Here is a 15,767-nt window from a genome sequence, read left to right on the forward strand (position 1 = left end):
TACCACTTTCCGCCTTTGTTTTGCTACACAGAGCACGCGAAGGGTGTTTAATCGGGAAGGGGCTGGTCACGGAGTGCTTTTTAAAGTTCCTGGGATTCTGCAAAACGAAGACCAATTCTGATTCAGGTTTGAGTCATGTGTTGGCCAACCCACTGGTGGCTTCATGCTGGGAATTAGCAGGGGAAAAAAGCGACACCAACGTATCTGGCAACTTTTGTAAATTTCAAGGAGTTCCAAGAGAAGTTTCTGTTTTCTCAAACTTCAGTTTGATCTTGGGAAGTCAGCACTGCTAGCCCCAAGTAGGCAAAATGCATACACTCTCATCCTGCTGCCCAAAGTGTATATATTTCTTTCGAGAAATCTGCGTTTTGTTGTTTCTGGTATCTGAGTAATAGAGTTTATTTTATATATTTGTATAGAAAATTTTAACAATAAAAAGGAGATGTGATCTTATCTTTTGCTTCCAGGAAACCATGTGATTCCTGTGTCTGAGACATTCAGAAAAGCACCACTTTTTGGAAATACTCGTTTATCTACTCCCTGGCTGTCCGCAGGCATTTACACTGTTGCAAAGATGCCAAGGGAAAAATCGTACTTTTTCCAGAGCTTGGCTTGGACAGGTTTTTTTTTTTCTTTCCTTATTTTGAGTGCTGTATAAGAGGGTGCAGGCTAAGGAAGGAGGCAACGCTTCATCCCTTCTCTCAAATAGTATATAAAATGAAGCAGAAGGCCCCCTCCCTCCCTCCGGCTCTCTGGGAGGATGACGCCAGCTGTGATGCAGTCAAGCAGCCACATGCCAGCACTGTTGCTTTCACCCATGACCACCTGTAGGATCCTTTTCTCTGGTAAGAGCTCTGTTGCTGATGCTGCTTAGGATTTAACGGAGGAAGATGCACTCAGGCCCTGCTTGAATTCTTAAAGGGAATCTCCTCCAAGAATACTTTTCCTGGAGAGATGTGAGGCCAGGTAGCATCCTTACAGGATTAGGTTTGCATTCTCCTATATGCAGAAATTAAAAAAGCAATTGCTAATGAAGGCAGCTCTCACAGCACTGCAGGTAAGGACTTTTCAAAAACTGTTAAACATGAGGGAAGCCAGAATGCCAGATTTTTCACCTGCTCTTTGCTCTCAGTGTTAGGCATGACTTCCCCCTAGTTAACTGTCAGTTTCCTGACAAGTTACATTCATTGTCTTTATCCAGGCCAAGTTATATCTTCTGCTGCCAAGAGGCAGCTCTGCGTGTTACTTAATGAACCCATTATACATCCTTTTTCCTGTGCTTCTCCTCAGAGCCGAGGGCATATTCACACTCCCACTTTGCTAACTGCTGCGCTATTCCTTACCTCAGCACTGAACCCAAACGGCTGGGGAGGGGTCACAGTTGTGTGCCAAGGGGAACAGCGTAGGGTGGGTGAGGCAGCTTCGCGGGCATGAAACACCACGTGTGGAAAGAAAGGGTCGGAGGCTCCTGAAGGCTGCTTTCATTATGAATGGAAACCGAAAGCAGCAGCTGCCACCACGCTGGGTTCCTGAGGCGGGATTTCTTTGTTAGAGGGCCTTTTTCTGGTGTTATTTCTTACACGCACATGGCTAATCTGTGTAGGAAGCGTGACCCTGCTCATCTTGGAGGGCCCTCTGTCCAGAGCTGGCGTAGGTCTCTGCCAGAGCAAGCAATACAGAAGGTCTCTCTAGGGCACTGGTAACAACTGTAGTTTACAAAATAGCAGAACCTTTGGGTCCCCAATTGACATCGGGGGCTAACAAGCTTGCAGTGTAATTAAAAAGCCATGATGAAGTGTCGCAAGACTGGTCTCAAGCTATGGATGGGAGCCAACCTCCTGTGTCCTGGAGTCCAGTGGTCACTTTCCATATATTCATTTCTCTTCTCACATCAAGGGAGAAATCCTTGCAGACTGGCCTTTTGACACCAGAGGGATCCCTGCCAGGTGACCGCAGCTTTCTCCCACTAGCATTTGAAAGCAAGAGACCAAAAGGACAAGAAGAATTGTAGAGCTTGAAATGTCCCCAAAGAACTGCCGACCTACTGAGCTGCACAAACGAAGGAGTGAGCTGTGTCCCTCCTGCCACCTACAGCACAGCCTGCCATCCCCAGCCTCCAGGCCAGAAGTTGAGGCCCATCATCGCCCCTGCTGCCATAACAGGTCTGCTTTAATCCAACCACCTTACATGCACCAGGGTTTATCCTTTGTTTTGAAAATGGTTGGGTGGGCAGGAAAGTTAGACTCATTGTTTGGGATTTCCCCAGCTGGGATTTCCCACAACATCCTGTGTGTTTTCTGCCTGTTGAAAAAACAGGCACAAAGTCTTGTGACTTCTCTCAGTCTCCTTAATGACAGCAGTGCTGCTGATATTCCTCCGGACTTCAAGCTCCTGATGTTTACTGGACCCAGCACCCACCACTTAGGCTAAACATGCGCCCTTTTCAAACAGAAGATCATAGAATCACAGAATGGTTTGGGTTGGAAGGGACTTTAAAGACTATCTAGTTCCAAACCCCCACCGTGGGCAGGGACACCTTCCACTAGACCAGGTTGCTCCAAGCCCCATCCAACCTGGCCTGGAACACTTCCAGGGATGGGGCACCCACAACTTCTCTGGGCAACCTGTTCCAGTGCCTCACCACCCCCACAGTGAAGAATTTCTTCCTTATATCTAATCTAAACCTACTCTCTTTCAGTTTAAAACATTACCCCTCATCCTATCACTACACTCCCTGTTAAAAAGTCCCTCCCCATCTTTCCTGTAGGCCCCCTTTAAGTACTGAAAGGCCACTATAAGGTCTCTCCAGAGCCTTCTCTTCTCCAGGCTGAACAACTTCAACTCTCTTAGTCTGTCCTCACAGGGGAAGTGCTCCAGCCCCTTGATCATCTTGGTGGCCCTCCTCTGGACCCACTCGAGCAGGTCCATGTCTTTCTTATATTGGGGGCCCCAGAGCTGAACACAACACTCCAGGTGGGATCTCATGAGAGCGGAGCAGAGGGGGAGAAGCACCTCCCATGACGTGCTGGTCACACTTCTTTTGATGCAGCCCAGGATGAGATTGGCCTTCTGGGCTGCGAGTGCACATTGCCGGCTCATATTCAGTTTTTCATCCCCTTCTCCACAGGGCTGCTCTCAATCCACTCATTGCCTAGCCTGTATTTGTGCTTGGGATTGCCCCAACTGTTACGGATGCACGCATAACCAAATCCAACAGGTGTTAAACTCAGATTTATTCTTCAGTAAAAAGTTAGAAGTCTGGTAACATTTTATAAACCACGGGCTCAATGATGTAAAGAGAATTAATACTACACAGCCGACTCAAGAATCTCCAAGATTTAAAGTGATGGCTCCGAATCGTGCGTGTCACTCACCTAAAAAGCCGAGGGCTCTCTCCCTCGAGGAGTTGCTTTGGGCGGTGCCCCGACCCGAGGGGGAGTCCCCGACTGCAGACCCGCTGCTCCCAGGAGGACTGGTTCCAGCGTGTCCTCCAGCGGGACCCCTTTTATACCCCTGTCGAATCTGACCTGTGGTCATTTAATCTTATGGGCCAGGAGGGTCACCTCCGTGTACCTGGCACGTCTCGATTGGCCAGTTCAAATTTCAACCTGTGGCCTCCAGGGTTTAGGGGGTTTTTTTCCTTCCCCTTCTCCCTGCCTGGAGAAGTTTCATTTCCTGCTGGCGGGATGCAGGGGGAAAGTGTACTGCCACACCGACCCCTGTGCAGGACCTTGCACTTGGCCTTGCTGAACTTCATGAGGTTCCCACAGGCCCACCTCTCCAGCCTGTCAAGGTCCCTCTGGATGGCATCCCTTCCCTCCAGCGTGTCGACCGCACCACACGGCTTGGTGTCGTCGGCAAACTTGCTGAGGGTGCACTCAATCCGACTGTCCACGTTGCTGGCAAAGATGTTAAACAGCACTGGTCCCAGTACCCCTGAGGAACACCACTCGTCACTGGTCTCCACTTGGACATCAAGCCATTGACTGCAACTCTTCGAGCGCGTCCATCCAGCCAATTCTTTATCCACCGAGTGCTCCATCCATCAAATCCGTGTCTCTCCAATTTAGAGACAAGGATGTCATGTGGGACAGTGTCAAATGCTTTGCACAGTTCCAGGCAGATGATGTCAGTTGCTTTTCCCTCGTCCACCAATGCTGTAACCCTGTCGCAGAAGGCCGTCAAATCTGTCAGGCACAATTTGCACTTAGTGAAGCCATGTTGGCTGTCATCAATCACCTCCTTACTTTCCATGTGCCCTAGCACTGTTTCCAGGAGGATCTGCTCCACGATCTTGCCGGGCACAGAGGTGAGACTGACTGGCCTGTAGTTCCCCGGTTCTTCCTTTTTTCCCTTGTTAAAAATGGGGGTTATGTTTCCCCTTTTCTAGTCAGTGGGAACTTCACTGGACTGCCACGACTTCTCAAATATGATGGACAGTGGACCCACAGATGCATCTCATCAGGTCCTGTGGACTTGTGCACCTTCAGGTTCCTCACCCAGACAAGATGCCTTTTCTTGACACATGAGTTGGTGAGGTTGAAACTCCGAATCCTTCCAGTTTGTTCAAGGGGCACAGCTCCGGAACTGCACATCGCTTAGCTAACCTTCCTCAGCTGGCACAGTGCAGATGAGACACAGGCATGGAGTGATGAAGGCTTAAAACCACACAGAAAGTCAGCACAGAGGCATTCATGTCATTCACTCCTTATTTTATGGAATGCTGCTATACCAGCATCAGATGTTCACACTAGTACTGCAGGCTAAGGAAGTGAGCTACAGCTACAGAAATGAAATCCTAGTTCCTACAATTCAATGTACATTACCTTCATCCCTTCTTGGCTATTTATTGTAATTTCTTTTCACAGTGAATCTAAAGAAACAATGTAAAATATGGAGAAAGAAGAGCTATGTATTGGGGCTGCATCAAGATCGATTTATTTGTATCTCAGATAGTTCAGATGGGCTCCAAGTGTTCCAGCAAAAGAGAAATTGAAGTCAGGCCCTTTAACACCTAGATTTTTATCTCATTTCAAGATCACCTTCCCTCAGCTCCTGGCTTCCTCTTTAATCATGAACGATGGGAATGAACGCAAGGGAAACAAATGGTAACTCCACCAACAAAAAGAAAAAAATAATTACTTTATTTTTTTTTTTTTAGTTCAGTTGGCCATCTGAGGTGCTAAAATCTCAACACCAACGAAGCAAGTGTGCATAAAAACAAAGATAAAACACAACCAAACAGAGAAAACAGGCTGGAACAGAGTTGGGTTTTTTTTACAGGTAGGGTATACGCTTTTCTGTTAACACTCCATACATGCCAACCATAAAAGCCTTGAACAATCTGAATATCAGAGTTCACTTTCATACAAAAGGGAAGATGCCAAAGCAGATCCCTTCCCCTGGATTAGACTTCACACACACGCATGCACGCACAGATACAGAGTATTTAAATTACTGCAATGCCATGACAACATGGCATCCTCCCCTTCACATCTGCTTTCAGCGATGACCTCATCTGCCCAGCTACCCTGCCTATATAGCAGTACTCTGAGCAATCCAAAAGCAGGAACTTTTGGAAAGCTTCTAATCTCTGTTATTTTGCAATGGTCAGAAGCCAGCAATCTCCTTCTCTGTGAACTATATACAGGCTGGTTTTTAGTATGCTTTAGAGTTCTCTTTATTGCAGACAGCGATGACTGAAATTCCCATAAAGCCATATTGTGGCTTTTCAGTTTGTACACAGGAGATTTTATAACGCAACACCTTTGTCATCCACTGGTGTCTGGTGTAAACACTTAATTGAAAACTCATTTTAAAAGAATGTTAACCAAACAAGGTGTATCTGTGCACATTTTAGGAACAGCTGCTAAGAAAATGGAACTGCCGGCTGCTCTAGATCATGCAGTCTAGACCACTTATAATACTTCATAATGTTCAGGATTAGGATGTATAAAAATATTAAAAACCACCAGAGTGCACACAAATGTGGTGACTAGCTCTATGCAAGCACCGTGTTCTAAAAGAGGCCTAGGCATTGCACAAAACTCAGATTCTTGACCCTGGGGGTAACCCAAGGATCCACTGGTGTCTTTACATACAAACAAATATTTACATAAAATGCAGAGACGGATAGAGAGAAGGACAGACTTTTAAAACTTGCGGTTTGCTCTAAAATATGTTCAGCAACGCAGTTTGTAACATGCCCTAGTGAGACCATGGGGTATTGGTTAACTGAAAGAAGGAATATGTCTGGAAGTTGGAGCTGAAACATCTTGTCACCTCCCCACACATTAGTTCTTTGAAGCTCAGGATTTTACAGCCGTTTGTGAGTTTTAATGAAAACATGGTTAAAAGGAACAGAACAGTTAAAAAAAAGAATTGTACTGTGAAAACAGCAGATTAGTTGTTTTGGCAGTCCTCACTCCCCCATCCCCATTTGCCTCCCAGGTGTTTCCAGGAGGTGGTATCCCCCTCCCTTCCCCATAGGGGACTGAAGTGCTTGCCCCATCCTCAGTGTGCTCATTTCAAAATGAACACAGGCTAGGTTCCAAGCTCGGCTCTCCTCCTACTAGTGCAGGGAGGAAGCGGCCAGACCCTGGTATGGACCCTGTCACATGGGGATGGATGCCCTTGTGTGCCCACTTCTCACAAGCTGAGGGCCTTTTCGCTACCCTCATACACAAAATGGACACGGGTCATTAAATGCACATGGCTGAGTCATGTGCTGCTGCCCACCCGGGCAGCACAAAGAGCTAGAACATCCTACTTGGATTCTGATACAAATAAGGGATCTTGTGGTCACAAGAGCCTTCTTCAGCTTTAAAAATATAAAATTTGAATTAAAAATATTCAGATAGTAAAAAAAACTCAGTATCTGATATGCAAGTCATATTCTTAAAGTGCAACGGAACAGCAAATACAAGTTGTGCCTTTTACAACCATTTGTAAAAAAGGCCTTTTAACATTCCCTTTCGTGTATTTTTAATTAATTTGCATGTGCGATGTTAGCTCTTCATATTCATTCTCACTGCTGGAGGCCTTCAGCATAACCTAAAGAGTTCAGGTTTAGAATACGCAGTTTTCCCCTGCAGTAGGGCATTACACCCTCAAGTGATACCACTCTTCAGTATTGCAAAGATCTGGCCAGTGTCCCCCAGCATGAAAGGGAAAAGTAGTAATCTGGTATTTCTTCTTCAGGATTTCTTTCTGTTCTATGGCTCACATTCAATGATCTTTTGTTAGCAGTTAGATGTGGTCCATATACCTAGTGCATTATAAAACGGACTGAGGCCAATTCTCTCCACAAGACAGTTTACAACAAACTATGTTATCTAGCTTCCCTCCTTCTTCCCTCCTCCTCTCCAGCTTCCACTGGCCCCTCAGATGCAGACTATGTGAACTACCATTGCCAATTTGACTTGTGCAGCTGGCCCCTGCACTGGCAAATGGGGGGAATTCTGTTGGACATCCTGCGGGTAAGCCAACACTCTGTGATGCTGGTATAGCAGGTACCACTTGCTAACATGCACAATTACGAAGTAGCACTGCAGCTGCCTGCCTGCTTGGTTTCAGGAGCGTCTGGATTTAATTTGTAATGCCTTAGCAGAAAACACTAGGGGGGAGGTAAAGGGGGAACACTTGAGGCAGAAAAACCATGTTTCCACAGTTAATAACCAGCACTGCTCAGAGTCTCTGGGGACAGTCCTAGCCATTCTTCCTCAGCCTGAGGTATGCTCCTGAGTCAGAGGTGAATTCAAATAGACCCTGGCTTACAGAAGACCTCCCTGAAGGAGAGAGAACCAACAGCAAGAAACCATGGTAAATTCTGTCCTGGAGCAAAAGATTAAAGGATGTTCAGCCCTGCTTGGGTGCCTTGCACCAACAGCGTAAATTCAAGCTGAAAGAGTTAGTACACTGTATGAATATGCTTGGGAATGGGACACTTTCACAAAGACATTGGAGAGCAGGCTTAGTACTTCTTTAACAAGAAGAGAACACAGACAACCTCCCAAGGGGGGAAAACCTCTTAACACATCATGTTAAGGGTGGGACACGTACCCAATGCACAGTGCTATTTCAGCTCTGCCGGGACAAGTTAAGGACATAGTAGTGTGCTGAGGGAATTCGTCAGTGAATCGCACTGAATTGCTCAGTGCATATCCTGCTCATTGGTTAACGTACAATTACAATGAGTACCCTCCTGGCTGAAAAGCAGCAGCTTCACTAGCTGAGCCAAAAGGAGCTTCTTCCATCAGATGCAGCAGGAAATGTGCTATTTTTGTTTTCATGGAAGTCCCTCTAGCTGTATCTCAGGAGTGTGTCCCCCCTCCTTGAGCGAGAAAGAGACATATGGGATATTTCTACCTCACAGCTTTGGCTTTCTTATTATAAAAATGTAAAATTTAAATAAATTATAGGTTTATTAGTCCAACAGAGGGAATCTAGGATGCAGAAGAAAAGTATGCTAGGAACACAAAGAGATTCTTACAACTCCATGAGTGCACAGGATTTTGTCATAAAGGAAAACTCCTAGGGCAGGATACATCCATGGGTACATAAAGGCTGTCCTTGCTGTGAAGCAGGGACCAATCCGCAGTAGTGTCTTTCTCTAACAGAGTTAAAACACTCCCTCCACAATCAAATATGTGTAAAAATCAAATTATTAATAAGAACACTAATAAATAGCCACAGGTAACAACGTCCAGTAATTTAGAAGTGGAAGTTGTAGGATGCAGCAGGCACACACACCCATCACTCGTCCATTTTTTTCCTAAAAGATACAAAAATGAATCTTCTTTCAAGTATTAAAAAAATAAGTTAATTGACATAAAAGGGTCAAAGTGACTGAGGGCCCAGGCAGGTCTTAAGCTTTGATTCCAATGTGCAAAAACAAAATACAGAGGAAAAAAATAAAAACACTGAAAAGTCTTAATGGTGGTTCAGTCACTTAAGGGCTTCTCCCTTTTAGGGGCCTAACAGCCAGGGAATGCTGCCTCTTAACACCCCTGCCCCAGCAAACACTTACCACTGTCCCACAGTCAGTATTTTCCAGTGTCAAAACAGTCACAACAAAAACAGAACAAAGAAGCCCACCAGCCTCTGAGCTGTGGCCATGAAGACTAAGGCCAGCAGTAGCTGTCTCTCCAGTGTGTAGCAAAGCAGAAGGGCATCTTCCCTCTCTCTTCTTCTCCCCTTTTTTCCCCATAAGATGATGATTTAGGAGGCTGTGATAGGGAGAGAGTCCCCTGATGCCCCTATCTCTCTAAAAACCGGGAGGCAGAGTTTCATCACACATACTAGTAATATCTTTTCTGTCTCATATTTCTTCATATCCATGCGTAATGATCAACTGCAGGTTTCTTTGGTGGGGAGGAAGACTAAAGAAAAGAAGGTGTTGCCCTGGGCTTCTGGAGCTCTCTCTTGACAGCTGAGTCCACCATACAAGCTGCTACAGGCTGCTGTGGTTTTCCAGAGAGGGTTGCCACTTCCCTCCCTTCTATTAGAACTGGTGTAGTAAAAACGGGAAAGGAATGGACTGCCATAAATCCAGTTTAGTTAAGGGTACTTCTTCCCTTAACCTCCATCCCCACACATGGATTATTCCTCTCCCTCCTACCACACACACAAAAATATGGTCCATTGTATAGGACCTCAAGGAGACTCCACAGCCTCAACTCATTATCTTCAGCTTGGCTTGCAGACAACTTAAGCTTCTGGAACCAACACACTTATCAAAAGGCTTCTGAGTGCTTCAAACCAAATCCCTGCATGCTGTCGGACCCTTTGGAGGTTTCCCCTTCAACATCTTCCTATCCACGTAATTCTGGCGAACTCAGGGTAGGCCAACTGGACAACACAGACCAGCGGAGGTAAATGTGTTAAACTCAGGACCAGTTCAAGCTAAAACCTTTGGAAAGCATGACTGCCTCCAGGTCCTTGTCTTCTTCTTTTTCTCGAAGCCGTTGCTCCTCAAGGAGAGCGACGAGAGAATCTCTCTGCTCAACTACTTCTAGCATCTCATTCAGGATCCTCTTCTCCTCTGAGAGCTCCTCATCTGTCTTCAGATGATCTACAGAGATATCAAAAACTATCAGCATACACAAGGCTAGAAATACGCACATACAATCTACGGAATGTTCCCTTTTGCTCTCACCTTCTACTGCCATCCTCTCCCGGAGTTCCTGCTGTAATCGACTCTGCCTGTCTTCCAGTTCTAGCTCCCGAGCACTGAAAGGGAAATATCAGGAGTCCAAGTTCTGGGTATATTAAAATACTCCATACATTGCTTCACATGCATTCTCAATTTCTGCTCCCCTTCTAGAAATCTGCTATGCATTTTCCCAATCTGTTTTGGAACAACTCTTGAAACACCTGAGATATATAACTATATTTTTTAAAGATTTAAATGTACTTTCAGCATCTCAAGTTCTCTACCTTCAGCTAGGAAGTGCAATAGAGAAAGTTATGTGGATTATAGGTGATATTAAATCTAAAACAGTGTGTAGGAACTAACAAATCTGCAATCACTGCAAAATTATACTTTACCTCTATGTATCTCCTGCAACTTCCCACTCTAAAGAAAAAGTCGCTTATCAACTAAGGACATGTCAGGCCATTGCCTTTTCAGATTACAATACAGACAACACTTTGGGGCTTTTCTGACACAGGCACTAAGACGACCAGCCTCCACATTGCCTGGGTCAGCTGACATACTCAGAAATGAATTTCAGTGAATTTGCAGCATGGGGACTCAGAAAGTTCCCCAATTTCATTAACAGGAAAAAAGCCTTATCATCTGAGCCCAAATGAGACGCACTGGGGTCCCACTACAGGCAGAGGGCCACATGGCAAAGGTGACTGAATTAAACACTTCTGGCTACACTTAAAAGTGGACTACCAAAACCAGAAGGAGTCGCACATTATTTCTGAATAGCTCGAAAACACTTGTGTAAACAAAGACATGTTTTATCCAAGAACAGCTTGGGAAGGGCTCAGAGCTTTAAACACGCATCCGTACTTCCACATGTGCATAAATAGTTGGAACTTTCATTCCTTATTGCATTATTCCTTCTTCTACCACTCCTCTGAAACATACTCAGGTTCGTATCTCAGCCAAGAATCAGCCTAGGAGACTGCTGACCTGCTGTCATTATGGGGAAGACAGTACTGACAGATCTTCCAATACTATTAGTGACACTGTAATCCCCCTTTTGAAGCTTTGCAGATTCACTCACAATATCATCAGTTCAGACTCGTAGCGAACCAAGGCATTCTTCTCCTGCACCAGCTTGAACCACTCCTGCATCAGCTTGGGATCATCCTTCTTACCCATGCCTGCCAAAAAAGAAACCTGGTAAGTTTTCAGGTAACACCCTGTGATCCTTACAAGCCCAAACTGCAAAAACAACAATGGGGCAAAATGTGCAAAGAAAGCCGAGCAAGATGCTGCCAGAGCACTCCCAAGCCGGGTCCATTCAGTTTGCCTAGAGTACACAGAAGAGTGGAAGTCACCTCCAAAAGGATTCTCTTCTCTTTAGAGCCTGATTTTTTTTCCCCCCTTTCCGTTTTTCTTGTGATTGCTTGTTTCTTCCTCATTCTTAATGCAGAAAGCCCAGATTTCTGTAAGCATTTCACTTTTCCTTTCATTAGAAGAGCATTATAGATCCTCACGCCAGCTACTTAAACATATGCTCATCAGAAACAGATTCAATTGCCACTCCATGTGTTTTACCTTTATTTTCTTCAATTGCATGTCCTCAATCTTTTCTTTTACTGGCCAAAAGTAACATCTTGTCTTTTCTTTTTTCAATAGCTAAATAAGTCTTTCCTGACTGCTCCTCCTAGCCACGTATACCTATCCATCTTGAAGATCCCCTCTGCACAGTGAACACAGAAACTACTTCTACTGTATTGCACATCAGCACTGGAAAGAAAAAGAATCCCCAGACACATTTGCTAATATCAAAGCAGAATAAAAATACCTTGGGCCTTGGCCACCTAGTACAGAACTCTTGGTTGTTATTTCATTTATTTTAAAACCCACTCCTAAACTTACTCAGTAGTCTACTGATGAATCTCTTGTCTGTCAGGAGTTATGTGGAATAAATCGCAGAAAGCTGTTCTCAAAGCCTTCTGTTAAAATTTACCAAATGCAAGAGCTTACCAGGGAAGCTCCTCCTAGCAATCTCCTGGTCTGGACCACTGATTCCACACTGAACTACCTGCAGATGAATGCTGTGACTTATATCAGACACCCTCAAGGACACTAGCAATGTGCCTGCCTGCATGGAATTGGAGGCAGGAGCAAGGCCTCAAATCAAGCTCAACAGTATTTTTGGGTTGCTGCATCCTATCAGCTTGCACTGCATGTAACCTAGGCATCCTAAAGTAACTAACACCCCTGCCTAAGTTTGTTATTAAGGATACATACTATCTACATCAAAATCAAAAACTCTCAAATAGTCATCTTGATGCTAAAAATAATCAAGCAGCAAGCTTACTATTCAAACTCTGGGAAACACTTCACAAATACCACATTAATGGCTAGTTAATTCAGACCTGTGCCCTGCCTCCATCCTTAGGAGCTCAGAGAAGTGCTGCACTGGAGCTAAACAAAGGAGAGCCTGCAACTCCTAGTAACCTGCAGCTCAGGCTGAGAATACCTGCCTTTGAAAAATAGTAATAGCAGATCCTTGGGGAATACCAGACCCAGTTGTACCACTCTAAGAGCCTCCGGCTCTGTGGACTTTATACCAGTGTGTTGCTCAGTTCCAAGCATTCCTTTCTGAGCATCTCTGCACAATATGCCCATGTGGCGACAGGAGAGGGAGACTGTACATGCAGATGTCCAGTGCTGTGGCGCCATGAAAACACTGGGAAGTCTCCCCATCCTTTCTGATGCCAGGATGTATAGAAAACAAATGCCTCTAAGAAAAAGCCAAAAACACAACGCTACTGACCTATGAAATACATAAGTATTTTTAAACAGCCAATGAGCAGAGGAATAATGGGAGGATTGGAGGGGGAGCACCGACAACTGATGTGAGGGAGCACCATGGAAAGCAGACTAAGTGGTTAGCAAAATTACACCATGAACACACATGAACAACCCCTTCCCCCATGCCTTGGCAATGGAAACTCTACAGCAAACTCCATTTGGGACAGTTAAAGAATGCACTCAGCAAGACAGATGAGGGAAAACTGATCTAGCTTAAGGCTTGTTGGTTTTTAAAGAAACCAGTCCTTATAAAGACACAGTATTCCTTTAATCCATATATGCTAATTAAAAGGCCGTATTTAAGGAAGCAGATTGTCTTCCCTTACCCCACCTTCCAAACATCTTTCAGGAGGAATAGAGAAATTGAAGCCACCAAATGAAAACAGAAACTTTTAAGTGTGATGTTACTGCTCCCACCGCTGCTGCCCAATGTCCCTCCCAGTCGCTACACCTTCCCTAGCACAGCTGGGACTAGCAAAAGGGATACTGTACCTTTAATAACCTGCCACAGGCTCAGAGAAGCTGGTTACCAGGTTACTACTGAGAAGGTTGGTCTGGGGACACAGCAAGAAAAAGGCTGGGGGCCTTGTGGTCACTAGCTGACTAGTGCTGCTATGACAACCCAGCTGTGGTCAAGGAGAACAGGGAGTGTGTGAGGTTACGTTACCTTCATGGGCACAGCAAGGGCAGAAGGAGAGAGGTCTACGACGTGGTGTCCCGGCATTGGGCTCAACTTCAATAGGACCAAACGAGGAAGAGGAAGAGGCAGGAGAGGAAGAGGAAGTTGGAAGTGGAACGGAAGAGGAGGAAAGGGGTGAAATAAAAGACAAGCAAAGGACAAAAAGCATAAGAGTGAGAAAGAAAGGAAACACAAGAAGAAAAGAAAAGAAAAAATACAAGAAATGGAGAAGCAGAAACAAGGGATACAGTCTACAGATGAATAATGTCCCTAATAAGCACAGATAACAGGTAAGAGGTAGACTGAGGTACTGGTGAACTCTTACTGAGCTGTACAAATACCAGGCAGGAGGTTATTATTACTGTACTTTTTCCTAACATACATTTTTCAATCACATGGTCTTTAACCAAAAGGTTTGTGAACAAGATGTCAGGACAAGCAGAGATGAATATTTAACTCCTGCTGATAAATGTCAAATTTCAAGCAGGGTTACAAAAAGTCTCGCCCGCATGCATAAGACACCAGCTGTAAGCAGCCACCCTACCTTAAAGCTTTATCAGTACCGTGCTCTTTAACACCATGGCAGCATCCACTGATGGTGAAAGTGTTCTTTTTAATGGAAAATAATTTCTTCAGACAGGGAACATCATGGGAAGAATCTGATTAACGTGGAACCAGCCTGCCAGGATCTGCTGTGTCAAGTATGGTGAGTACACAGGTACTCAACTGTACTGTTGTGCTTAGAAGGGAAAAGGCTTTTACGTGGATAAAAAAAGTGATTCACATCAGGATCTGCAGGGGCAATGACCAACTGAGGGCTTTGCAGAGTTAAAATGGTAAATTTAAAGCTCTCCCTTGACATTCTCATTTCACAAAACATTTTAAAGCTTACAAGTTCTGTTAGTATCGGTGACTTATTGAATCTTTTTCATCACCCAGTGAAGGACAAACATTTCTCATCTCTAAAACGGTTCAGCTGTTTTAACACTGAGAATTTGCTTTTCAGCTGTACTTAATGTTACAGAGATAAACAGAAGGAAATAACCAACATCACTAATAGTTACAGGAGAACATATGCACCAGGAAGGTGATGAGCCTGAAACATCAGAGCTAGCAGAATGGAACATTTACTGCTCTCAGTGCACAACCGCATTTATAAAGAGGAGGCATTTCTGTGTTGGGAAAAGGCATAAACTCCACAACAATAATATGGTAAGAATAACACTTATTTTGGAGAAGTCAGCAGAGCTTGATATATGTGGTTTGGAGACAGCTTTACAGAACTAGACTACCAGTGAACTGGGAAGGCTTTAGAAGGGACCATCACAGAACTAGACCAGCACACAGAGGACACGCTGGAGTGAGAGGGAGAGCACATCGGCTTCAAAGCCTGCGACTGAGCAGCGTGGCTTTCTCAGACAGGAAGAAACCTCTGTACTGGGAGCAGGAAGGGGCAACATTAGGAGAGGTGCCACAGTTGGCCATATGACAGTTACAAATAAAGGATCGTACCAACATTAGTTGACAGTACCAGAACCTTAATTCTAGTTGTTCAGAATTTTCTGGCTTCTTCATTTAAAATGGAAGAATATTAGGGCTTTTTTTTCTATGATTGCCATTTCACAGGTTAGGTTACAAAAGCAAAAACAAACAAGAAAAACCCCAAACCGCAAAGGCACTGTGAAGAATAAGCTTCCACACAAAGCAGAGCATTTAGTGCATGATACCTGTTATATTTTTTTATTTCACATCCTATCTTATTCAGCATGAATTCTTCTATATATGCTTTAATTCTCTAACTTGGTCCTGGGGGGATCAGGAGACGGACATATAATTACATGGAAAAATCCACTTCAATTTTTCAGGGTTTGAGATTTCATTCAGAATTTTGTGTCTCTGTGTGTGTGTATGGAATGTTGATAACTCAAAAGCAGCTATATTTATACATTTCAAACCATGGACATACAGACTTGGTGAGGAATTCCCAATTTACCATATTTGATCTGAAAATAAATATCTGGTATGTGAAAATGCCATTCATCTCATTGTGACATGACCACTAACTACTAACTTGTCATCACTAAGCAA

At 44.5% G+C, this 15,767-nt stretch overlaps 1 protein-coding gene across 20 annotated transcripts in view; it reads right to left on the bottom strand.

Annotated features, from left to right (window-relative positions):
- Positions 1 to 5,142: 5,142 nt before the first annotated feature.
- The window catches only part of MICAL3 (microtubule associated monooxygenase, calponin and LIM domain containing 3), a 184,329-nt gene continuing 173,704 nt past the window's right edge, over positions 5,143 to 15,767 (bottom strand). For 17 of the 20 annotated variants that reach the window (XM_069807743.1, XM_069807745.1, XM_069807755.1 and 14 more), the window contains 4 exons: positions 13,668 to 13,733; positions 11,238 to 11,337; positions 10,157 to 10,230; positions 5,143 to 10,072 (listed from right to left, as the gene is read on the bottom strand). In XM_069807743.1, the coding sequence (XP_069663844.1) occupies positions 9,888 to 10,072; positions 10,157 to 10,230; positions 11,238 to 11,337; positions 13,668 to 13,733 (425 nt within the window). In that variant the 3' untranslated portion in view covers positions 5,143 to 9,887. The remainder of the gene's footprint in view (positions 10,073 to 10,156; positions 10,231 to 11,237; positions 11,338 to 13,667; positions 13,734 to 15,767) is intronic. The other 3 variants (XM_069807754.1, XM_069807750.1, XM_069807762.1) reach the window with 1 other exon arrangement.

Source organism: Haliaeetus albicilla, chromosome 19 (assembly GCF_947461875.1).
Source record: "Haliaeetus albicilla chromosome 19, bHalAlb1.1, whole genome shotgun sequence".
Classification (NCBI taxonomy): Eukaryota; Metazoa; Chordata; class Aves; order Accipitriformes; family Accipitridae; genus Haliaeetus; species Haliaeetus albicilla.